The following is a 26,883-nucleotide window of genomic DNA, read 5'->3' as shown; positions in this document are numbered from 1 at the left end:
CCTGAGTAATATGATGGTCCATTTGTATATATATATACCATTCAAAAAAAGTAGGGGATATTGGAGTTACAAGATTGATAGCATACATATGACGAAGGCAACGAGGAAACAGACGATGAAGGGAAAGTAAGGGAAAATGTCAGAATTTATTCCATTCCTTTGGAAATGTTTCATCTGTATGTATATATATTACTTTTCCTCATATGCATTGGCATTGCCTTGTGGCATGCTCGCAAAATGGAATATCCCCTACTTTTTGGGGATGGTATAGGACCAAGGGACAATTGTCCCTGCCTTTCCATGGTTACACTGTACAAGAGAATAATTGGTTACATTGTACAAGAGAATAACCATGTTGCTGAATGCTATCAGAACTACTTATACAGCCTGCTACTACAATTACAAGGGGTGTCCTAAAAGTGGTCAGCCTCACTTGGACAGTTATAAAAATTCACCTGTTTATACATTCTATTTTTCTACATATTATCTGTCAAGTTCAAGCACATTGATATTTGCCATGTTCCATGTTTTGTTTGACTTTTGATCTTTGTACTACTAAAAAAATGCAAAATGAGCAATATATGCATCACTAACTTCAGGAAACAAAATATGAAAGGTACATTTTGTGTGTTTGAGATAAGTCCTCTAGAATCAAACGCAGATATTAAAGTGCATAAACATGCAATCTGAAACTACAATCGCTTGTTAAAGTGACTTTCCCTATGATGTTTACTGACAGAGCTTGTTTTGGAGACACTACCCACCCTCACTTTCAGATGACGTAGGGGAACAATCTACAATGAAGCAATTGAAAAGGTCCATACCTCATGCCTTAAAAGGAATTTGCATCAAACAAAGCAATTTTGGGTGGAAAAGGTTGCTGCTGTGTATTTGTGCATACCAAAATGCGAGTAATCAAATACTGCTTGAAAATATTACAAATGGACTCCTTCAGTTACCCAAAGCAGAGCTATCTTCTTCCTGCATTTCCTGACGATAATGGAAGACATCACTGGGTGTCAGAGGTCAGATCTCTGCTCTTTTTGATGTGTTGGTGACGAAAAGCTATTTATCAGCACTTTCAAACAATGTTTACAGGATGTCTTTATCTTTTCCACCTAAAGTTATCAGTCATTATACTCTGGATTTAAAACTGATTTTAACACAGAAACATATATTACTTCTTCAAGACAAGTCTTTGGTATGTGCATTCTGTAAATCCAAAATAGCATGGAACAACCTGAAGGACGACTATAACATCTGCTGTGAATAATGTACGGATGAAGTCCTAAGACTTACCTCTCCAAAATATTCTGCACTCTGAACAAAATATTTACCTTGGTTAGCCTCTCTTGTGCCAAACAAATGTAACTTAATCAAACTTATCTGTCCGCAAAATTCACAGACAATCAAATTGCTATCATTATATTTAAAGCATGTATTTGAAGCACGCCGTCCTTGATTATTAGTCCAGTTTATTCATATCAAACCCATGTGACAAAATAAAATGTTTTTGGTGTAAATGTACTCTAGGTCACATGGCCTACAGTATTGGATAAATCAGCCTGCATCAAATGACAGATTGTTTTTCACTTTCTGTAGTGTTTAAAGAAATACTATACACCCCAATGTGTTGTGTTGACAAATATCTCGTTAACCACATTAACCACATATGTGATATTTTGGACATGCCTTTGCTAATGACTCCTTCAAAGTAAATGGAAGCTTTTCTAATACTGGACATCAAGAATATAGTGAGGCTAACTGCTTTTGGGACACCCCTCGTACACCTACTGAGCAGAGTTTCCAATTCAAAATTCACAGGTCAAACTGTTTCTTCCATGCCTGCAGCATGTCCAGAGTGACCGAACCTCCCCCACAGACAACTACCAGCACCGTCTTCACCTCCCCGAGGCGTCCCTGTTGCTGCAGAGCAGGGATGATGTTGCTATATGCTGCTGCCAAGGCTGCTCCACACGCTGGTTCAACCAACATCCTATGGTCATCTGTAGACAAAACAAAGAGTGACACTTACGAATGATATATATCTTATCAAATATTCTACAATCAGCAATATCTGCTGTGTGGTAACTACTAACACCAGACGATCATCGGGCCAGACTAAACACAGACTGACAAATTGGTCCCATATACACTTCCTTTCAAAAGTTTAGACTCACTAAAACCTTAACTATGTCTGTCTGTCTGTCTGTCTGTCTGTCTGTCTGTCTGTCTGTCTGTCTGTTTCTGTCTGTCTACACATATATAATGAGACTGATTTCTAGACATGGGGGAACCAACTGCGAAACTTATGCAGATGCACTGCACGAAAATTATGCATCAAATTGTTGTAAGGCATGTGCAAATATTGTAAATGTGAACAGCCAAATTTTTCTGTAAATTTTTGTTAAGAATTCACCATTTTCCCTGATTTTATCATTTATTGAACTCATGACAATAATCTTTACAATGTTACAAAATTGTTTCACAACATAGGTTCATGTCTAAAAAGTCAACACAATGGAATATTTTACAAGAGTTAGTTTTTAAATGTTTCCAGAAATATAATAGGTGGTTATATTTACAGTGAGTTAAACTTTTGAAAGGAAATATAATTGTTCTGATTCCAAAGGGGGTGGTGGAGTAGCCTGGCAGTTGAAGAATTAGCTTGTCCTGCCGAAGGACTGGGTACAACTGGTCTCATGTCCACATGAAGTGAATTGTGTGACAGCCTGAGGTTTAACTCTGCTTCAAAATCAATGGAAAACAAAGTGGGTTTGACTATATAAATATAATACAGGACAAACTTTTATGGATAGCAACTTCTTGAGTTTATTTTCACGACGTTTCAGGGCTTATCCTGGCCCCCTCATCAAGTTGAGCTGAACTGAACGGTAAGGCATTCTTGAGTTTATTTTCACGTTTCAGGGCTTATCCTAGCCCTTTCATCATTGCTATCCATAAAAATATGTCCTGTATTACTACATCAACGTCTAAATGCCTTTGAAGAATCATATATAAATATACTACACACAAAATATAAGCGAACACCCTAAAATTTGACACCACTTAATCGTGGTGAGGTGATGTATACTCAAAGGTAAATGCAACTTTTTGTGTGCTTAATGGGCACTTTGACGTTTAAACGACGTTACAACATGCAGTGAAGCAAATGATTCAATATTCCTTGACTTTGAGTGAAAGAAAACATTGTCCAAAACACAAAAAAACAATGGTGTTGAAACACACCAGCACCATGTTGATTCAAACTCCCAAACACAACAGAAAAATGCATGTGGAAGACAGGCTTCCTATGCACGTTATGGTAATCTTTTACATTTAACTACAAGTATACATCACCTCACCATGATTAAGGTTATATATGGCTAACAAATTTTATGGTGTTCTGCTATTTTTTGTTTGTAGTATATATCAGCTCAGTTGGAAAAGATTTTTAGCTAGCCAAATATAACAAGCTGAAAATGATGAGTTTTGGGGAAACAGTTTTTTTCTAGCAAAAAATGCCAAAATAGAGTTCATAAATCATATACATAAGAACACTGCATTACTTTTGGAAACCCTGGTGGCATCGCTGAATTTCGGAATCTTTTCATTACCTTTCATATTTATTTTTGTACTTTGCCATATTTATTCAGCATATCTGATAATCAAGATAATCAATTTTCTTGATGTGACATCATATATTCAGTATAACTGATTATCAAAATAATGGATTCTCTGACATTTCTTCACATTTAGCATAATCAGTTATCAAAATAATCATTTCTTTCACATTTTCATCATACTTAGTACAGTCAATTATCAAGATAATCAATTCTTTGGCATTTCACAATATTCAGCATAATCAATTATCACGATAATCAGTTCTTTGATATTTCATAATATTCAGTATAATACATTATCAAGATAATTAATTCTCTGACATATAATATTCAGTATAATTGATCATCAAGATATTTGCCCTGGTGGTATCACTGAATTTTGGTAATCTGTAATTCTCACCCATATTTGTACTCTTTGGCCGTATTTATTCAGTAAAATTGCTCATCAAGAGAGATGTCATTACTTAGCATAATCAATAATTAGGATAATCAATTACATGCCATGTTAATCATACTTATTATAATTGATAATGAAGATAATCAATACACTAACACTTCGTAATTAGTTCAAGATGTCATCTAAAGTTTCAGAAATATGAGATGTTCCTGTAAGTCTGACGGAAGCCTACATCACTTCAGACATTCCGACTAGATAAATCCAACATGAGACTAGAGATTATCCTACCACAGTTCTCTCCATACACACCTGCAAATCGAAGACAGGCACTGACGGCCTCCTTGTCATGAACAACAACAGACTGGATGTTGTGCTCCTTCATCTGGTAAATTTCAAATGCACGAGAGCAAACGGTTAGAGCTCCCAGACACTTGGCAACACTGGAATATAGTGCAGCAGTTCGTGAGAGGGGAAGAACTGAATAAGAAATTGCCAGAATTCAGTGAATAGTGAGCTAAACAAAATGAGTGAGTGGGTGAGTGTAGTTTTACGCCACACTCAGCAATATTCCAGCTATATGGTGGCGGTCTGTAAATAATCGAGTCTGGACCAGACAATCCAGTGATCAACAACATGAGCATCAATCTGCGAAATTGGGAACCGATGACATGTGTCAACCAAGTCAGCGAGTCTGACCACTCGATCCCGTTAGTCGCCTCTTACGACAAGCATAGTCGCCTTTTTGTGGCAAGCATGGGTTGCTGAAGGCCTATTCTACCCCGGGACCTTCACGGGTCCTAAACAAAATGAAGCAATATCATGCAATGGTAACTATTGTGGGTGAGAAATGTGTATGGTTTTATGCCACTTTTAGCAACATGCCACAGCAACATAATTCAGGCAAACATTGGTTCAAAGAGTAAAGCCATCACAGATCTCAAATGAAAGCTCATTTGAATGCTGACAAAACAATCAGGGATCGATTTAAGGGATGTTGCACCAGGTGGAACCTTGAGATAAGAATCTAGTTGCACCAGCCAAATTCCAGTTGCATTGCTTTTATTGCAATATGTAGAAGAAATTATGTTGATATTTTATTCAGAAGTTTACCCACTCAAAAACTGGCTTGCACTATATCAAGACAGTCAGTATATAACTAAATCTTTACTAGACAGGTCTAGTGACTAACATAATGAGCATCAAACTTTCAGATTAAAAATGGCAGCAAAACATGAATTCTATCCAGAATCCTCATGGGTTTATTTTGGAAACTGTACCACTAAGCAGCCGCACATTTGGCATTCTTTGGTGTGAGTGTGGTATTTGATATGGAGATAAGGTACTGTTTCAATGAGATTTCTTATCAACTAAAACAACTAAAAGCCTGAAACATTTTCTCTGAACCACACGGCAGATTTTGTGATGGATTACAGTCAAATCCCAATGAGTTGGAACTGCTGGGGACCTAGAAATAAATTCAGCTTATTCTAGTATTCGAGACATGGGTCTATGATGGTAGAAATTATGGTCAGGACTGACATGCACTTCGACTTTTGAATAATATTTGTAACACCAGCATTCGACTCATTGGGATTTAAATGTATTTTTTCTTATATTTTAACAGTTTGAAGGGGTTTTATTTCAGGAACATTTCAATTAAAAACCAACAAACTAGCACCTCACAATCACCTCGTACTCCAAGAACATCAACTTGTCACTAACCCTAATGTGTTAGCAAGTGTGTGAGCATCAGATCATGAATAAATATCATGATAATTTTTATGTTTCTGTATTAAAACTAACGACTTGGCATGTCCCTAGGTGACATCTTACATTACAGAACAAACTTTGTGGATAATAACTTCCCTTTATTCCTGAGTGCGATGTTTCAATACAGATTCTTGTACTGTTGTCAAGCAAGCACTCAAAATGCCAATCAAAGAAGACATGTTGCATTCTTTATATCTTCAGCTTCATATTTGCAGCACATAAAAACTTTGCTCGTATCGCCATTTAGCTCATCTGACAAGGGAGTTCTTGTTGTCAGTTGTTTGTTGTTTAAAGCTGCACTTAAAGCATGAATATTAAAGCTGTATTATGACAGCTTTTGACTCATTGAGCCACACAATCCAGCCATTGATATTTTGAATACAATGGTTTCTAGGTACATGTGTGTTCACTTAATATATTTTTGTTTGTGGTAATTGCAGATCGGCAGATTTCACACCCCAAATTTCTGCAAAACAAACAAAAGAAAGATTTTCTGTGGCCTGACATAAAATGTTAGTGGGAAAGTGTCTGAAATATAAAAGTGAGAGTGCTTTGCTGGATTTTGGAAAAGTTTAAAAGTTTTGTGCTCAAAAGATACAGGCAGCTTGTGTTCGTTCATCATGCTGAGTACAAAGGTTTGAAACCCATTTCTGTTATCGTGAATGATTGAGGAAGTGAGGGAAGGAGTGACAGATGGAGGATTAGGAAGTGTGCCAGTTTGGTTTTACACAGATTGTAGCAAAATCACACCAGAAATAGACCTCACGCATTGCACATATGTGGGCAAATGAACCCGGGTCTTCTGTATAATGGGCTTTAACCACAAGACTACCCCACCGCCCCTCCCTTGCTGTGATTATGCTGGAACACTGTGGCATTAATCCATTTTCACTAAAACGATCCTACTTGTGAAAATCTGGGTTAGAACTGGTCTCTGGCAACCCATGCTTGTCATGGTCGTTCTCACCTACCTACCATCCCAAAGTTATGATAAGGGGTTAAAGAGAGTTAGTGTACACGGGTTAGTGATTACAGTGCTCACCGTGAAATTTGGTCCTGGTGGGTGATACTAACTAGTCTCATCCAGGTCAACAGTATATACAGTTCATGAATTAAGGTTAATGATTTGTTGTTGTTGCTGATTTTTTAATAAATTTAGTGAACACTCTTTACCATCACCATCAGTACATAACGATACATACATGCAGTTATCAAGTCACGATGACTAACCAACAAGTGAATGTCAAGTTCATTCCCAATGGTATGGGGGTGTCAGTACTTGATTTTCCAAGCACTATAGGTTCACAACTAAGAGAAGAAGATGTCCATCCATCCATTGGAACTGTGTCCAGAAAACCTGCCAGCGCCACGGTTAACATCAAAGATAACTCTGTGACGTCCTTCAGAGACCATCATGTAAATTTTGAAGGACAGCAATGATGTATTATCTGAGAGAATGTCCAGTTTGATTGATGTTGTATCATCTGAGAGAATATGTCTACTTTGTGTACATGTTACCCATCACACTCCGGCTCAGTGATGACTTAGCATAACATCACTGCCACAGGCTAATTTGCAAATCATGTGATCGGACTTTTCTCTTATTTGTAAACAAGTGCGCACATTCATTAATAAGCTGAGACTGGCATAAGGCAAGCGATTCAGCGAGATTTTCATAATGTTTTACACTGTTACATATATATTTTGCTGCAACTGCGTCAGTAAGGTTTATGACAATACATATTTATATTTCAAAACGGCTACATTGTTTGCTATCCATTAGGCTTCAATGGCTGCACGTGGAGCCATACAACCCACATAAAAAAAGGGTTGTTATGCAAATCGAAATAGTGTTTTATCGAAACAAGTTTTAGGATAATTTCTCCGTGAAACTGAATCATTTTGACAAAGATGTCAGTAAGGTTTATGACAATACATATTTATATTTCAAAACGGCTACATTGTTTGCTATCCATTAGGCTTCAATGGCTGCACGTGGAGCCATACAACCCACATAAAAAAAGGGTTGTTATGCAAATCGAAATAGTGTTTTATCGAAACAAGTTTTAGGATAATTTCTCCGTGAAACTGAATCATTTTGACAAAGATGTTTAATTAGATGTACAGACTCATCAAAAATAAAACAGTTATGAAATTTGTACATTATATTGACTGAACTGTGTAAGATGTGAGGAATCGTCACATCTTTCTGGCCCGTGGCAGAGATACTATGTTAGCTCGCCGCATGGAACTCTGGGTAGGAGAGTAGTTACCCATGTACATATTTGCTGAAACATGCTATTTGTACAGCATTGAAAAAGAGAATGAATAGATAATTGTTTTGCATTTGTATTTGTCACACCTTATGGGAATTACATTATGGGGGACCTTATTTCACGGGGAGCAAAATTTAAGAGACATCCATTGTCTGGCAGATTATTCTGTGTCAGTGATATGCCCACCTAGAACAATATGTGGTGGATAAACAAGAAGACCCCACTTGTTGTAAGAGGCAACTAAAGGGATCGGATGGTCAGTCTACTGCATAGTTCGATGATCATACTGTGGGTCACTGGATTGTCTGGTCCAGACTCAATTATATCCAGATTGCAACCATATAGCTGGAATACTGCTGTGTGAGGTGTTAAACAACAAACAAAATTGTCTACAAGGTATCTTCTTGATACTTATAAGTTTCAAAACAAACAAGCAAACAAACAAACAAACCTTGTAATGTCTGGAAGTGTGGTTAGCTTTCCTGCTTTGATGGCTGCATTGAAACAGTTAGCTCCATCTGTTTCCATGGCAATGACCGGTACATCTTTCCACCCGACCTTCCACATTCCTTGGATGATGCCAGTCATGAGCCCTCCGCCTCCAACACTCGTCAGCACTACGTCAGGTTTGACCGGCATCTGTGACGCAGCCTCCACTATCAGACTCTCATGTCCTTCCCTGTACAAATTGACAATTTTTTACACTTTTACATTATTAAGTTAATTGAACAGCAAAAGAAAGTCAACTCAACTCTGTTTTTTTGTCAAGGTTTAAAATAGAAGACATAAACATGAATGCTTACTTTTATGAGATTTCATTTTTTCGAAACTTCATAATATACTGAAACGCAAAAAAAATGTGTTCCATCATTAGTGTTGTCGCATTATGGTTGGTTGGTTGTTGTCTGAGGATCCATTCAGCAGTATTCCAGTTATACAGGGGCAGTCTGTAAATAATCAAGTCTGGACCAGACAATCCAGTGATGTACAGCATCAGCACAGATCTATATATTTGAGGTAAGATGGCAGCAAACATTACCAGTGTATGAAACTCCTAAAAAACTCAGCCAGCCAACAGGGCTGATAACTAAAAATGTTGCCGACCCTGTCAACACGTAACCAGCCCTGTATTTAACATAGGAACCTGAGATAAGGTGTTAAAATAAAGTAATTAATGAATTGATGTGTGACTGTTACACACTATCTGTAAAGAACTGTTCATTGGCTGAAAACATTTTCTAGACCAATCATAATTAGTGATAGATAAATGTATAGACATGTGGGTGGATCTGTGGAAGTTTTATGGTTTGATTGATCATGAGCTATACAGACATGGTCTAGCTACCACATTTGTAAACTATTTGTGAAAAATTTCCTGTATTCAATGACATGGTCAAAACGTATACCCTTGGAAAATGTATTGGCCCACAGGGCTAGCTATAAGATAAAGTTGTGAGCCCCGCCATGTAACTAGCAAACAGTGGGCTGCCGGGAAGATGCTATTTCATACACTGACATTAGGTATTGATATTTGAAATAATGCGATATGCAGGCTTATGAGCTATGCTTTAAGAGACTGGTCATTTCAAATAATACCACTGCATAGGGTACATCCAATCTGTTCACACTTCACTGACAAAAAAAACAGCCTATTCTCAAAACATTTTGCTTAACAAGAAGTTTTTGTAATAATAATAGTTTAATTCTCCAAGTGAGTTAGACTTCAATGTCAAAGTAAGATGCATTCATACTATCTGTGAAATGATAGGGCAAGTTCATAAGCACTGGCTATTACCAATCCAGTGTCTTCGTGTTTATACCTGTGAAGATCCAGGTTAGAATATTTGCCTTCAATAACCCATGCTTGTCAGAAGAGGAAACATACGGGATCAGGTGGTCAGGCAAATTGGTTAAGGCATGTAACTGATTCACAATTGTGCAGATTGATGCTCATGCTGTTGATCACTGGATTGTGAGGTCCAGACTGGATTATTTACAGATCGCTGCCATAGAATAGTGCTGAGTAAGGTGTAAAAGTGCACTCACTCAATCTTCTTGTTTATCTACAGACCAATGCCATGGAATATTGCTGAGTAAGGCGTAAAAGTACACTCACTCACTCTTCTTGTTTACCTTAAAGGTCACGTGCAATGCAAAACACAACTTTGCAGATCAGTAATAACATACAGCAATAAATATTCAGAAATGCAAATTCAACAAATAACGTTGAAAAATAACTCGTCGGAAAACTCCCCACAAAATCAGAGTTTAAACAATACACCAATTTCACCCCAGTGCTAGGGTGAAAAGTGGTTTCAACAGCTGCGCTGCACTATGCCCATTGCGCATGTGCAGTGAATGGGTTTGTGCAGTCTTACTAATCCATAATCACTTTTGCTGAATGAAATATGTTTCAGATATCCATGGGGAAAAAATACCCGTTATCAAACCTTTTGAGTTTAGAATAAGAAACTGTAGTACAACAATATAATATACAAATGATTGAAATATGAAAATTAGCAAATGATAAAATAAAACAATAGCAGTGACGTAATCTATAAGAAAGTGAAAATAACTTTTGTAATGTTAAAGAAGTTTTAATAATTTGGAAATAGGGAATTATTGTGTTGGGTCAAACATGATTATGTTTACCAATGGTTGTTTATATTTTAGAACATATGTCACAGAGATACATATTGATACAAAACCATTTCCTGGGAGGCTAGGTCTACCACGTCCATGACTGTGCGGTTGATGTTTCACCCTTAATTAGCATTGCATTGAAAGAAATCAGCCATTTTTCTCACTCTTACTCCTCAAACATATTTTCGATTTGAGTTTCACACAAATACTGTAATGCCCATCTCCAAAAGCTGTTTTTATCTATTTTTCAGGTTGTTCAATTACTTTACCACTCTGGATTTAATCCACATCATGTTTTTGTTTCTGACTATTTCAAAATGAACATAAACATGAAAACAAGGCTCTGGGGAAGAAATAGCTGAGCTACGTCAGAATCTCCCCCATTTGATATAAGAAGAATGGCGGGAAAATAGCCTTTGACATTGGTTCAATGGTGGGGAAAGTCTGGCCTAGGACAAACTTTCCCTGAGGAAGATTAAGTATAGGGGAGAGAAAGTTTGTCCAAGGCCAAAGCTTCCTTGGGGACAGTTTGGCCAGGGGGAAAGTTTGGCCTGTTAAACCAGGAAGCCAACTCGTAAAAGCACAGTAAGTGATGCCTGCAAGGATTATTGTGGTCAAAGGTGGAGAACAAGAGGTGTTTCTTGTGATTACAAGCATCTTGGGTCTGCAGTAATAAAAGTACACAGATCCCACACTTGGTTACAGATTTGCAAGCCAAGTTTCTAAGAAAGTGTAGCATTAGAAATACTAATTTCAATGCTAACATTAGTGTTTGCCACCACTAAATAATGAAATATTTGTAACCCATTCACTACTTTTTACTCACACAAAAGATGCGTGAAATGACTGGTGTCTGGATAATCACCCAGTGTCGGCTGTCAATAAAATTGAGGACATTAGTTGCAGTGTTAAAAATTTGACAAAGTGTCATGGTCACATTGAAAATAAGATCAAAGTCACCAGTGTAGGCTGTCATCAAATGTGAAGAAATTGGGTGTGACAGTTCATGATACATTGTGTTAACAAGAGTTGTGGTGACCTTTAAAACACGGTCAAGGTCACAAAAATCAACTGGTTTCTGTGTAATCCCCCAATGTAACCTTGTCATCAAATTTGAAGACATTGGGTATAACAGTTCATGAGATATCCTGTTAACAAGAATCGGGACTAACAGACACTGCAGAATACATAGCCCCCCATTCTGCTTTGCAGCTGGGGACAGAATTGCTCGGTTTGAAAACTGCAATTTTTAATAGATGTCTGCAGTGTTCACATAAAGCATCTGACCCTTTTACAAATCTGGCCAATGGTCAGATAGAAATCACCAACCCGCCAGCCCCAGTGTCTAACTGAATATTTCACAATGTCTATGTATGAAGTTGTTACTTGTGGCATGTGATACTTGTTTGCAGTTGATAAATCTTCTGTTTGTTATCATATAATGTTATTATTGGTATATGATTTCAATGCCGGTTATAAGAAATTTTAAATCTGAAATGTTTGTTTAACATTTAACATTCTATTGGTCCTGTGAATTTTCAGTGGGTCAGACAGACATCTGAAACTTACAGGACCCAATGTCCTGTTACTTTGAAACACCATCCTGAACACTGCACCGTCTGTGGACAAAGAAAAATAAGCTGACAAACTGACAAAACTTTGTGTCTGTTTTATTGACATCTATGTGTCTGTCTGCCTGTCTGCTAATGACAATATGCATTACAAACAGATGTCCAAAAATAGTGAACCTCGCCAGGACTGTGATACATACTTTTAAAAAAAAGTAGATGATCTTCATTTTTTTTATTTACCATTAACAATATTTAGGAGATTTATCGGCGTCAGTCAATGTTGACATGATATTATCGAATGTTTCATGAGTGTATCACCATTTGCACTTCCTTACAACCATCTGCACATCCTTACAACCATTTGCACTTCCTTACAACCATAGTTATTTGGAATATAGTCGCTTTTGAAAGATGATTAGTGTACAGCATGTAATTTGCATGTATATGATTTTCATTTTAAAACAAAACCACTAGATACAAATGCCAACAAATGTGTGATGCAAGAAGAGTGTCAAAATTAATGCTCTAAGTGATTTCTTGACCATCTTGAAAATACGTCCAAATCAAGAATGGGACCCCATGTACATGTACAGGGCTACTATATTGTGCACGTACATATCATACGTTGTGGTTAGGGGTGGTAATAGAGGGAAATGGTGGTGCATTCATAAGATGTCTGTCCTTGAAATGTTAAATTGTTAATGTTTACACTTCCTATCCAAATTGAAAGTTCAGGTTCCCCTACTTTGTTTTAAGAGTATACATGCAGCTGTTTTTCTTTTATTTTTCTACATAATATCTGTCATGTTCAAGGGCATTGGTTTGGTATGTTCCAGTCTCACGATCCCCATTTTGTCTGAATTTTTGTCTTAGTATATCAAAGTGCATACAAGTGCAATTTGAAACTACAATCACTAGTTAAAATGACTCCCCACATGTTTACTGTAAGAGCTTGTTTTGGAGACACTGCCCACTCCTTCCAGATGACGTAATCATAAGAACATAACTGATGCTAATGTTTTCACTATTCATACACCTTACTAAGGCTTTAAGCTAAGTACTGAATGCTCACACAATTGTCAACTGCTATTATATTGTAAACAGTACCACCTTGAATATCTGGACACAATGTTGTGAAAGATCAAAGTGGAAGTGTCCTAAGTTGTTTCAAAGGAATTTAGAAGTTGGAGGAATCAAACTAAAAAAGCTTTATGGTTCAACTTCTTTATCATACAAGCTCGAAACGTTGTGACCTTGTATAATAAAGAAGTTGAACCATAAAGCATTTTTAGTTTGGGGGTGTCCTGTCTAAATCTAAATCAAGCAATCCAAAAATTTGTTTGTTGATTATTAAACGGAAATACATTAAACACCGGTACCATTTTGAACACATTTGATATGACATTAACTGAGGACATACCATCATCCAAGAGATACCAAATGACATATTCTTTTCATTTTCTGCTATTATTTTATAAATATTATACTCCAATGTGTTGTGATGACTGATATCTGAAACTTTGGATATGGCTTTGCTAATAATCCCTTCAATATAAAATTGAAACTTTGCCACCATTGGACATAGAGATTATAAAGAGGCTCAATACCTTTTTAACATCCCCTCGTACACAACTTCAATCATTGCACGGACATTGGCACAATGAACTTACACCTATCAGGCTTCACACCATAAAACAAAATACATTGTTTCATGGCTAATGCACCTGAGTTCTGTCTGTCACATTATTTAATTACAATGACACAGGCAGGTGTGATACTTGAACACATGAAATTTCATCATGTCAGCAAATAAACTACATCCATTTCTTGGATGACTGGATCATAAGGAAACCGGTGCAAACTCAGATTGTTCATTTTAAATACCACTTTGTACTTGGATGAATGACAGTTTCCAGCTCTGCAGCAGTTCACCACCTCTGTATTTGTTGACTGGATTGAACGCAAAATGCACAGAGCATGTATCACACAACATCCCTATATACATTCTTTAAGGAAGGCAACTCCTTCAGTTGTTTATGACATTTTGGTATGGATTCTCATACTGTTGTCACTCTTGCCTGACAACGGTATATGAATCCATTCCAAAACATTGCTTCATATACAATAAAAGACGTTATCCATTGAGAATCTTACTTTCTTATTACTCATCATATCCTTAAAATGTCAAACAGATCATCTCTATATACACAATGAGCCCTCAGTGTATCAGCAAATGACCCAGCCATTGAAGCACTTTGTTGCACTTGAATGCAACCTGCTTTGACTGTGTTCGGTCTCCTGACTGCTTCGTTTCAAGGGATGTAAACTCATGTACAATATCTTGCACTTTTGATTTGCTGTTGTATGTTTATAATTTTGTTTATTTGTTTTTTCAAATTTCAGCAATGTATATTGCATGTCATGAATAAATGATTACTGTGTTTTCATTCTGTTTGATTTTTTGGTTGCATGTATTATAATATTTTCATCTTCCCTTGCCAAGATATTGGAACACTCCATTATAAGAACAATATTGTTTTGTGAGCTGCCTCCTGCCTCGCTCTGCAACATTTCTCCTAGATAACGTGATCTGAAAAGAAGTATGGACCAGACAAACCTATGATTGATTTTGTAACTAATACCAATGAAACGGTGTTACCAAGTGTGGTAAGCTGACGAGCAAAGGTTGCTGGGGAACTGTACAATGAATGAGTTTAGTTTTATGTCACTTTTTGCAATATTCCAGCAATATCGTGGCAGGTCGCACCAGATACGGGCTTCATACAGGTGTCCTCTCAATTAGCCAGATTCTGTCAAAACTGGTCCATCACATAGCCAGAGTGGGATTTGACTGACTGGGGTTAGTGGTTTGAGCACACCTAGTCCAGATGACCTACAGTTTGTTTCAGGAAAATGCTCAGTTAGTGAGAGTGAGAAATGTATTGAAGTGAGATACAAGTACATTGATATGGTACTACATGTATTTGAATTTTAGGGAAGGGATTTAAGGAAATGCTCAGTTGGTGACATTTAAAATAAGTGACATTTGTATCAAAATGAGATACATTGATATGGTATTGTTTGAATTCATTTGGAGGATTTCTGGACATGTTCAGTTAGTATTATTAGTGAAATGATTTTAACTAGTGAAAGATTACATATGCAAAAATAATTATTCCAGGCACAAACATTTAGACCACTGGTTTAAAAAAGATGCGCATTGGACACACAAACAAATTATGTACTTGATAAAGTTTCACCAAGAAAAAGGTTTGCTGAAGTAGTTAAAAACACAGATTATCACAGATATATTCTGTAAATGCAACATATGTTTATGGAGCAATATGCCATCCGAAATATCTGATAAAATCTAGATTTCGTCAAATAAACCATTATCACCTCAGGTTGGGTTGTAATGACTTGAACGGACAGTGTTTGGACAGACATGTTTCAAATATTCTGCATTGTGCATGTTGGTATCAATGGCAAGATTCTCTACATTATTCTTACTTAAATTCAATTCATCAAGGCAATCAAACTTCAAGCAACAGAATGAAGTAGCCTATTCATGACTGTTCATAAATACATGCTACTTTCAATCCGATTCAAATTGTTCAAAAAACAAATGATAAATTGTGCAGACTTTTTCCCAATTACGCATTGGCCGTTGGCCATGGCTTGTTGTGTCAATCCATATTCTTGTGTTGTTTATATTTCATGAATAAAGTATGTATAAAAAAATCTTAACATTACAAACAAACCCTCAAACACTTGCATACACATTAATCGTGTTGCACTGTAGATGTAGACTATACCCCTTGAGCAAAGGCTCACGTTTCAGTGCCTAAAGCTAATTACCTGGCTCCCACAGTTCAATGTTCTTTTAACAAGACCTGTCTTGATAAACTCTGGCTAAGTTTCGAGTGCACCTTCATATATAGTGCCTATGTGGGATATCGAACCTTTAACCACAGTCCCTGGGGAACTATTTCATTCTTGAATGTTTTAGTTTGGATTCCAAAACATATTTTAACAAAATATGTGTGAAATGAGTGTTGACTTACCAGATATCAGGGTGGTCAAACGGATGAACATATTCAGCACCTGGGAAACAATGAAAGCAAAATTAGAAATGTTCAGTTGGCGTGCTAAGCGGTAGTTACAATGGTAATGGTCATATTGTGGTCAAATGTTCAAGAATTAGTGACTTTGTATATAAAGGCTTTTTTGTGTTGACGACACGGACACACACACATATTAATTGGAGTACACTAAACTGCCTGCCTTTGTCAACGTTTGACCTACATAACCACTGCCTGACCGCTCGCCGTGTTACATTCAGTATTACTGTTTCTCACTCTCAAGCCAAGAATTTGGTGAGTTGATATTATATTTGTGACCCACTACTTAAGATCTGACTCTGTTGCTATTGAACATGAAACCTCTATTGTGTACCTTTGTATCTTGCTCTTGTTTGCTGAATACATATTACTGAAAATTTCAGACTTCTCAGTGTTATATTTTGCTGGTTCTCAGGGGATTTCTTATACCTTTTGTCACGGCAAATTATTAACCGTAACACTTGCAATCCAATGAACTGGTATACGTTGACATTCGTCAATACTATCAATATGTTTTCAAAACAGAGAGGGCGCTTCACAGTAACAGTAAAACACTGACCAGCACTTTAAACTCCTGCGTTGAAGGAAAAGCAACGGAAGTCAAAATTTGCTGGAAGCAGCTGTAAAATATAGATACCCAAGTTTTTGGAGCATTTCAACTCTTGCTCACACTTCTTGTCAGATAATGACAGTTATGATAAATTTATGTAATCAATGTTAAGAGAATTGTGTCATGAGTTGTCTCAATCTTCATGTTGTTGACTTCCAACTTCATCGCTGACAGTTCCCTGGATTACAAAACAATGAATAATAACATAACTGGTGACTTATGTCGCTCTGAACTCCACATGAGCACATTCAACAAGATGGACATTCCTAAACTAGATAACCAAAGTTGCCTGTGAGGCACTAGAAGATCAATCATATGACTAATCCAACCAGGTACCCATGTCCTGCTGGGTGAACAGTGAGTGAGTTTAGTTTTACGTCGCACTTAGCAATATTCCAGCTATATGGCGACGGTCTGTAAATAATCGAGTCTGGACCAGACAATCCAGTGATCAACAACATGAGCATCGATCTGCGCAATGGGGAACCGATGAGATGTGTCAACCAAGTCAGCTAGTCTGACCACCCGATCCCGTTAGTCGCCTCTTACGACAAGCATAGTCACCTTTTATGGCAAGCATGGGTTGCTGAAGGCCTATTCTACCCCGGGACCTTCACGGGTCGCTGGGTGAACAGAAGCAGTTTTGAGCAAATTCACTCCCCTAAAGTGACACATATATGCTTCACTGTGGGGCAGGTCAGAAGTCCTAGAAACTCTTAGGAATCAAGCTGCCAAACACAGTCAGCCTTCCAAGGATTGCCCAAAATGAACATTGATAAGTTCAACCAATTGTGACCTGGGCTGTGCGCACATGGCCACACACCACTGGCTGACGAAGATGTCTGTAACAAATTAGGAATTACACTTTCTTAGTAGCGGTTTATTTTCTTTGTGTAATATCACACCTAGCAGTATTCCAGCTCTTTGGTGGCATTCTGTAAACAATCAGATCTGGTCCAGATCGTCCAGTGATCAACAGCATGCACATTGATGAACCCAATGATGACAAGTTCATTGAAGCCTCTATGACTGATTTGGAATGGCTGGCTTTGTGGAGGGACTCAACCAAAAAATATTGCAGTTTGCACTCTGATTAAGAAAGTGTAATTCTGAAGAGCACATTGATAACTTTCTACCAGGAATTATGTACATGTACATCTGATTCATTGCATATCACAATGTGACCAGATATTTGCATACTTTCACTACCGATCAGACAATATTTCTCTTCTTGATAACTTTTAAAATAATTCTAAAATACTGACCTGGCTTTGATGCAAGTTCTTTGGCAAAGTCATTGGCGTGGTCGAAGGCCTTTCCATGGACCAGTACCTCTGCTCCCTGGAATGACACAAGAGTTACGTAATCGGGGTCAAATGGTATGGTCTCACCATGGGTTACTGTATGTATTACAGTACAAGGCTTTTGGTTCGGTCTGGTTTGGTTTGGAGTGTGACATATGATCAAAATGTAGAAAAATGACAAGAGCCAAACCTTACATTGTTGAATAGCATGGAAAAACAATAACCATAATCTTTGTTATTATGAATGAAAAAAAAATATCATTTTATGACTAGAAAGAAAAGATGAATGGATTGCAATACCATATGCAAACCAAGCATGAAATACCATGGGTATACTAATACCACAGCATACCCGTTCACCCTGTCACATGAAAAGAGTACCTGCAGAGAGTGCAACATGGCTTGTAGGTTTGGCTGCTCCATCAAAATTTTTGGCTGCACCACAAAATAACGTTACAGGTTATAAAACGTAACTATTACGTAAATACTTGTTCAGGAATTTTCATGACAAGTACTCAGTATCAGATATATTCAACGTAGCTAGATCCCATGATGATAACAGTAAATAATTCTGTTTCAATTTTTTCATTACCTTCATATATAAATCTCTATTATAGGATTACTGCTACGTAACTGATGAGTTCTCAAATTTTTCTGCTTGTAACTAGCCTTGTTACATACAGCCACTTACTTCCCAATTAAACACAGGATTTGGAGGGTTTATTGTTAACTGCAACCTGTTACTAATAGAAGTGGACAATAATACCAGTTAATCAGTATATTGCAATATATTACTGATAGAGGTGGGTGATAATACCCGGTATTGTAATTTGAACTTCACAATATGATATATGCTGTACATTTTGCACAAGCCAATTCAGCCAAAACAATATGTAATTTCTGTGTCCATAATCGGTAAGTTTTCAGAAAAAATACTAATAATATTTGTATATCCTTTATATTATTAAACATTAACAGATCCGAGAACTTTTACTGGTCGTACATTTGTATTGCATATTGCTTTTCCGTAACCTTCAAGAAGACTCAATGCTTGTTATGTGTGACAATATGCCAAACCAATCACGTACGTGTGTAATGGATTCAGTGTTTTGATAAAAATAACCCCAAATGCTTAAATCCTCTATGGCATTATGTTATTGCTTATAAGAATTATGAAAACTATATATCGTCATATTGAAGGTACTAAGAACATCGCTAACAGAATTGTGCTGTCAGATGTGAATTTTTTTGAAAAAATCATGTGATTAATGGTGAGATATTCAAATACACACAAGTGAGTCTGGTGACATAACTGGTCAAACTGAGTGTTTTTCTGACCATCCTACAGGCATATCATGGAATCATCCAGTTTTGTATATTTTAAAAGTATTCTGTCATCATTGCCGTTTGATAATCACATTTTAAGAATTAATGTAAGAGACGTAAGAAGATATTTATGTTTATGATATTTAAGATTCAATGTATTACTGTTGCGATGTAACATTACATTTAAGGAAACTATGAACTCAGACGTAATTTGTAAGATATGTAATGAAGAAATGAAGATGAGGTCCACTTCCTACTTGAAAAATATGCAATGCTGCAAAAAACACATATTTACCTCTATGAATTAATTTAACAAATTATTGTAAACTCATAAAGTTAATAACTTCTGACAAGTTACTTTTATTATGCAAAGTATCATTTATATTACTCAGAGCTCCAGATAAGTTTTCAAGCAGCTGGGTATTGACTCCCATGTCTGTTTAGGTATGAGTAATTGCACTTTTGGAGCAGTAACTAGCATTTTGTATAATCCCACTAGTGAAAAGAATTGAGTACTTTTACAGAGAGTATCTTATCCTTACTGGGTACTTAACTCTTCTGAATATATAACTTAAATATAAACGCATCTCAACAGACAAAAAAGTTTGCCATATTGCCTAACATTTGGCAGCTAATTTTAAATACTAAACATGGAAGTCATGTGACTGTGACAGTAAATCATAGACAGTGGCTACGGTTACAATAGTGCAGTTTATGTATGCATAGGCATCGCCCAACATTAGCTAATGCTGAGTTTTGGTGCCACGACGAATTATACGCATGCCAGTTAGTTAAATGAGTAAAGTACGTCAGTTATCATACACCTGTTGGGTTTTATGTGATTCTTATGTATTTCTTATACTCCCAGATTTGTAATTAATTGAGTAAATGGGATTTTTATTGAGTAAAATACACAAATATGTGCCTTATCTGGAGCTCTGATTACTTATTGTACATGGGTCAATGTCCTACAAACTGAAATAAACTTCTCTACAGGCTTGCTGTGATGATTGTATGTATGCTTCCAACAGTTTTCTGAAATTAATTATAAATTATTAGGAGTCAATATATATCTGTGAGTGAGTGAGTTAATATCGGCATATACATCTGTATAACCAACTGTAATCTACAAAACTGGGCATATATTTCACATCTCTGGGAATATTTTAGTCCAACCATTTTTGGTCATTCATATATTACTTCTGCCAATTCAGTCAAAATTCCTCTTGGGGTATAACAGCAAAGCTTGAGAAATATTCTTAAAGTCATTTTGGAGTTTCTCCTTTAGGGTTTAATGGGGTTTCTTAAAAAAAGGTATTTTTATCTGCATATTCAGTAGAACAAATTCCATATAAGGTGAACATGTGGGAATAATTACTTCAGGATATGTACTAGCAAATATGCTTTTCTCCTTTGGTTTATCAAGTAGGTTTAATTCTTTGAAATAAATAAGTATGGCTACATGTCTCTGTTTTGGTGTAAAAAAGATATACTGAAAAGATCGCTGTTAGACGATAACAGCCATGTTTTCACTCTGACAGCTGATTATTTGTTGAAACTTTGATTACTAGTATTAGACTGACATAGCTGGACCATTGATCCAAAACACTGAAAGTCAAATAAATGAGAAGAGCTATCACATCTGTCATTACGTTCCTTCATGAAGTCGAGAAAATGCAAAATATCTAAGGATTTGAAATGTATCATATGTTTATCACAAGGAAAGTGTGGTTTAATGACAAAATTATCGCATTTAAAATTCCTTGCAAGAACCCTGGTGCCTTGAAATCATGGCTTGAATACAACATACCAGTAGTCTCAGGTTGTCAGCAACTTGTGCTGAGGAACTCTCTGGCAAGACAATAGTTGCTTTTGTCTTCAGCTTCATCGCTGTATACGCTGCCGCCATACCTGCATTGCCTCCAGATGCACAGACTAAATGCTGACAGTTCCTCTCCCTCACAGCCTGAAAACAAACAGTAAGTTAAAGGATTGACATTTCAAAACTTTATCATGGTGGAACAGTGCAAAGTAAGGTTGGTTTGTTGGTTTGTTGTTTAATGCCCCCTCAGCAATATTCCAGATATGCGGTGATGGTCTGTATATATCAAGTGTTGACCAGACAATCCAGTGATCAACAGCATGAGCATCGATCTACACAACTGGGACACAATGTGTCAGCCAAGTCAGTGAGCCCACCAGATCCCATTAGTCACCTGTGACATCAAACATGTGTTACTGAAGACCTATTCTAACACGGATCTTCATGGGTCTGTACAGTAAGGGACAAATATTAAAATGAAAAAAAAAATATCTGCTTGCCTGTTGGTCCACAGCTAATAAACCTTCAGTTGGGCCAGAGAATCTGGAATGTCTCCAGTCCGACTAGACTGTGGATATTTAATGGTGCTTGTTCCCCATTATGTATATTTCAATCAACTTTAATCCTCAGTTAGTGAAATCTGATGTTGGCTTGTAACTTACAAGGCCAGCTAGCCTGGTAAGATTTTTCAGTTACTTCATGTACTGTTCGCAATGCTGTTTAGTTCTTTAAATTGTGTCTAAACTATGTGAGTAGATAAAAAATCATGTAGACTAATTGCATTCTCGCTGACCAATGTTTGAAAAGCTTCCATTCCATTTTGAAGGAATCTTTAGCCAAATCATATCCAAAATTTCACATATGTGGTTAATGTGGTTATCGAGATATAATATGTGGTTAACGAGATATTAGTCATCACAACACAGATATCACAGATATAATTTTGCTAACAAAATAGCAGAAAATGAAAAACAGTCGGTCATTTTGTACCTCTTGGCTAATGGTATGCCCTCAGAGTTTATCAAATAAAATATGTTCAGCATAGTATTGGATGACTTCCCAGCATAATCGACAGTCACAGACTTGGACTGCTTAATTCATTTTCAGTCAAGGCCTGTTTTTTAAGGACACCCAAATTTCAATCTTCCTTAGTGAGTGATTGAGTTTAGTTTTATGCTACACTTAGTAATATTAGAGCTATATGGCGGCGGTTTGTAAATAATCAAGTTTGGATCAGATAATCTAGTGATCAACAGCAGGAGCATCGATCTGCACAATTGGGAACCAATGACAAGTGCCAACAAGGTCAGCAAGCCTGACCACCCGATCCCGTCAGAAGCCTCCTGTGACAAGCACAGTTCCCTTTTAGGGCAAGCATGTGTTGCTGAAGGCCTATTCTACCCTACACGTTCATGGGTCTCAATCTTCATTGAAACATTGTGCAGATATTCAAGCTGGCACTGTTTACAATATTTAGTGTTTAGTTTGAACCCATGGCATCATGTATGAATAAATTAAAACATTATAATAAGTAATATTGTGAATACTCCATTTGAAAGGAAACGGGTAGTGCTCCAAACCATGCTCTTTCAGGCAATATGAAGGGAGCAGTCATGTTTTTATCAACTTGCTTATGGCAGATTCTCAAATTCACTTGGCCGATGATCAGGTTAAAAGTTAAACATGTATATGAAGATTCTAGAGGATGTTTATCAATCTCAAACACACAAAATATTTCTTGCATATTTTGTTTCCTGCAGTTTGTGATGCATTTATTGTAGATTTTAAGTTTCTTGAGTACCAAGATAATAGGTCAAACAAACTGAGGAAACGTGAGGCTGGAACATAGCAAAACCAAATTGCTTGAGCTTGACAGATAATATGTCAAAATATAAAACATAAGAATTACTGAATTTGTATCGTCTTCCTGCTGATTCTACATATTCTTCAGTGCTCCGTTGCGTGTTTCAACGTAGCGGAAGGCCTATGTTTCCACAGCTAATTAGGCAGGTGACAGGACGACAGCTAGTGTCAGTGTTTTCTTCACAGTTTACAGTTACCTGTGTTATACTCCCTGATTTCTGTACTTTGATGATGCGCGAAAATTAAACCGCGCGAATTAGTCAATTTTTCTGTTTCCGCGAAAATTAAGCCGCACGAAAATAAATGATTTTACAGTATTTTTTTATCGCCCCTCTACATTACAGGTTGTGACATGATCATGAACTTGATCTGTCTTCAAGTTCACTAAACAGAAAGTTAAAGGTCGCAAGTTTGATGCCCGGTAGCGTCATACCAGAAGACGTTGAAATATGGTACTTGCTGTTCCCTGCCTGCCAACGGTATTAATGGGTACAACAATTACTGGTCAGCTCGGCGTCAGTATAATGTTTCAGAGTTGGGTATTCATGCTTAACTGTTGCATGGTATCTCAGTGAGCTAGCACTATAATTCCAGCTAATTAAAGCCTGGGCTAGTACAAGCAGACACACATACACACCCATGCACAGTGTCAAATGAGCGAAATATTCTTACGTATGATGTTAAACCCCACATCACCTCACATATTCACTAAAACTATCACATGACATGACCATGACATCTGTCAGTTGTCATGGTCAATTAATTTATCAGTTGACATGACTGTGAGATTCACCAACTGTTGTTGTGCTAAATTTGCCAAAACTTGTGTCCTCTAAGTTTGCAACTATCCATCAAATTCAACAATAAAATATACTTCACAGACCTACTGTTCTCAAATCTTGCTAAGCTGTCTTAATAGAAATGAGACTTGCTGTAAAACCGTTTATTACAAGAAAGAATGCAGGCAATTTGTGTTAGCAGTAAACAACAATAAAACAAACCATTTTCTTGTTCTGAACATCTCATCAATTTAAATGTTCTTCTGTCTTGCTCAAGAGTAATTTGTCAAAGTGTCAGAAGTGGATGCAAAATCAACAAAGCAAAAAAACACAAGGTATTTTTAACAGAAGCATCCTCCCAGAACACTCAGAACATAAACAATTAGTCTGTAGTTTGGGGGAATGTAGAGGTATATATTCGACTGTTTCAAAGTATCGTCTCCTATCTTTTCACAATCTCTACTCTAATAATCTTATAGTTCGAGGGCCTAAAAAAGTCTGTAAATCCACAAGATATATTTGTTTTTTTATCAGGCAAAGAATAAAATGGATATCAGCTAAAATATAAACAGATCTGGAATGATGTTTAAACTACTGTATCATTTCATCATGGGAAAATATGGATATCCCAACAGTGTTATCAGTTAAATATAGACAAACCTGAAAAATACAGATAATGTCAAAACTACTGCATTGTTTTCACATGGGACAAGATGGAATTCCCAGCAGGCTTATCAGTTAAATATAGACAGAAATGGAAAGCCTAGATGATGTCAACACTACTGTATCATTTATCACAGGGCAAACTATACATTATACAGGTGATGCTGCTCAATCATATATCAAGTCTAACATAAGAAAGGTGACATGTGGTTTAACATATGCAGATTATTGCTCTTGTTGAGTGAATGAGTTTAGTTTTATTTTCAAGCAAAATTCTACCAACATCACTGCAAGGTACACTATTAGTGCTCAAAATACCTGCCTAACCGACCCCGTGGGATGGGTTTATTTTCAATACTGACTGGCAGATTCTCAAATTCACTTGGCCGATGATCAGGTTAAAAGTTAAACATGTATATGAAGATATTTTGTAGGCATGGAAGTTTTGGTCTGGGTTGACAAGGTGTACATCTAACCCGCGCTGTGTTCTGCCTGAAATTTTGGGGAGTTAAATACTCTGAAACAATAGCAATAAGCTTCTTTTATCTGTTTAATGGCAGGCACCAGGCAAGGCAAGAACAACTATCATTTCTAAAAGGTATTTTTCTTCTTTCTGTGGAAAGAAGCCAGTGAGCAAACATCCAACACTCCACTCTTAAAGATATAAACCCCAGACCGTGCACTACAGCTTCAGCCTCATAAAAACACAATCTTGTCCTGTTTTAGTTCCAGAATGAAATATTACATTTAATATCTTGAAATCCCAGTTAAATCTAAGATTCCCCAAAATGAGTTCTTGGCAGCCAAACTGGAGAAAATAATCATTATTTTCTTCAAATCTGGAATGTCCCAAAAGCTTCTTAATTTCTATGGTATTTTATCTTGCAGTACTGTAAATCGTAGCATTGAACACGCTTCTTTATTACTTCTCTATCACAGACATACAGTTACTTCTATGAAGACATAAAAATAATTCTGAGAATGTTATATTGGGATATTTCCAATTCCAATTAGTGAATATTTCCTGACTTATGCTACTGTTGGGTATAAATAATGAATTCTTGATAAATCCTGCAAATGGAAAATTCTTTAAAATACATTGAAATTAAAGTTAAAATTAAGTCAAATCCATTTCAGTGGCAGAAACAGTTTAATTTCCATTCAGTTCATTGCCATCTGGTATTTAGCCCACTGTTGACGTCATCACTCACAACCATTTATTTGTATGCGACTCGTGCTTCAAGAGAAGTTTAAAACTCACAAATAGCCAAGCCATGATGCAATTAAGATAAACTGTTTAGACTGTGGCACTTTTAATGACATGGAGGATTGTTAATCAGTTAAACAGAACAGGAGCTGCAGAAAAAACAACACAAAAAAAATTCCAAAACACTTGATAAAATCGAAACAGGGGAGTTAACTCTGTAAAGCCAGCATGCACCAAGGTACACTCAAAATGCTTTCCTGACTTGAACAGCTAAAAGCAATGGGAACTGCCATAGTTAAAAGAAGCATTCTGTCACTGGAAAGACAGTTATGAGCGTAACATGTGCTCGTGCTTAAGGAGATACGTTTAGACTCTCCTATCTGATGGAATGTGACGAGGGGCATAAAATAGTGTTTTTTACCTTAGTTATCTTAAAAACATCTTAATGAAGCAGTTTCTTGTGTTGCCGTTCCTCAGAACATACTAGTTGGAAACTTATCAAATATGAATACATGGATCACTAAAAAAGTAATTATTACAAAGCTTGCTTAGCGCACATGTTCGGGGGGTTAAAGTAATCGCCCATCACGCTAAAAACTGGGGTTCAATTCTCCACATGGGTTCAATGTGTAAAGCCCATTTCTCATGTCCCCTGCCGTGTATATTGCCAGAATAAGTGGTGTAAAACCTCAAATCCGCATTCTCAGCAACAGTAGCACGAAGACTCATAAAGACCTGATATAGAATAGGTCTTCAGCAACCCATACTCGCTACAAAAGGCGACGCTTGTTGATAGTCGTGACTGACAGGATTGACGGGACTGTCAGGCTTGCTGACTTGGTTGATACATGACCTTGGTTGCCAACTGCGCAGATAAATGCTCATGCTGTTGATCCCAGGATTGTCTG

General features: G+C 36.9%; 1 protein-coding gene across 1 annotated transcript in view; it reads right to left on the bottom strand.

Moving 5' to 3' along the window:
• Nucleotides 1-221: 221 nt before the first annotated feature.
• Nucleotides 222-26,883, bottom strand: part of LOC137297614 (serine dehydratase-like) — a 31,453-nt gene continuing 4,791 nt past the window's right edge. The window contains exons 3-8 of the mRNA XM_067829488.1: nucleotides 21,452-21,607; nucleotides 18,277-18,352; nucleotides 16,345-16,384; nucleotides 8,518-8,745; nucleotides 4,330-4,460; nucleotides 222-2,006 (exon numbers count right to left, since the gene is read on the bottom strand). Of these exons, the coding sequence (XP_067685589.1) occupies nucleotides 1,819-2,006; nucleotides 4,330-4,460; nucleotides 8,518-8,745; nucleotides 16,345-16,384; nucleotides 18,277-18,352; nucleotides 21,452-21,607 (819 nt within the window). The 3' untranslated portion in view covers nucleotides 222-1,818. The remainder of the gene's footprint in view (nucleotides 2,007-4,329; nucleotides 4,461-8,517; nucleotides 8,746-16,344; nucleotides 16,385-18,276; nucleotides 18,353-21,451; nucleotides 21,608-26,883) is intronic.

Source organism: Haliotis asinina, chromosome 1, assembly GCF_037392515.1.
Source record: "Haliotis asinina isolate JCU_RB_2024 chromosome 1, JCU_Hal_asi_v2, whole genome shotgun sequence".
In the NCBI taxonomy this organism is placed as follows: Eukaryota; Metazoa; Mollusca; class Gastropoda; order Lepetellida; family Haliotidae; genus Haliotis; species Haliotis asinina.
Note: the sequence above shows the minus strand (reverse complement) of the source record. Positions and strands in the feature narration are given on the sequence as shown.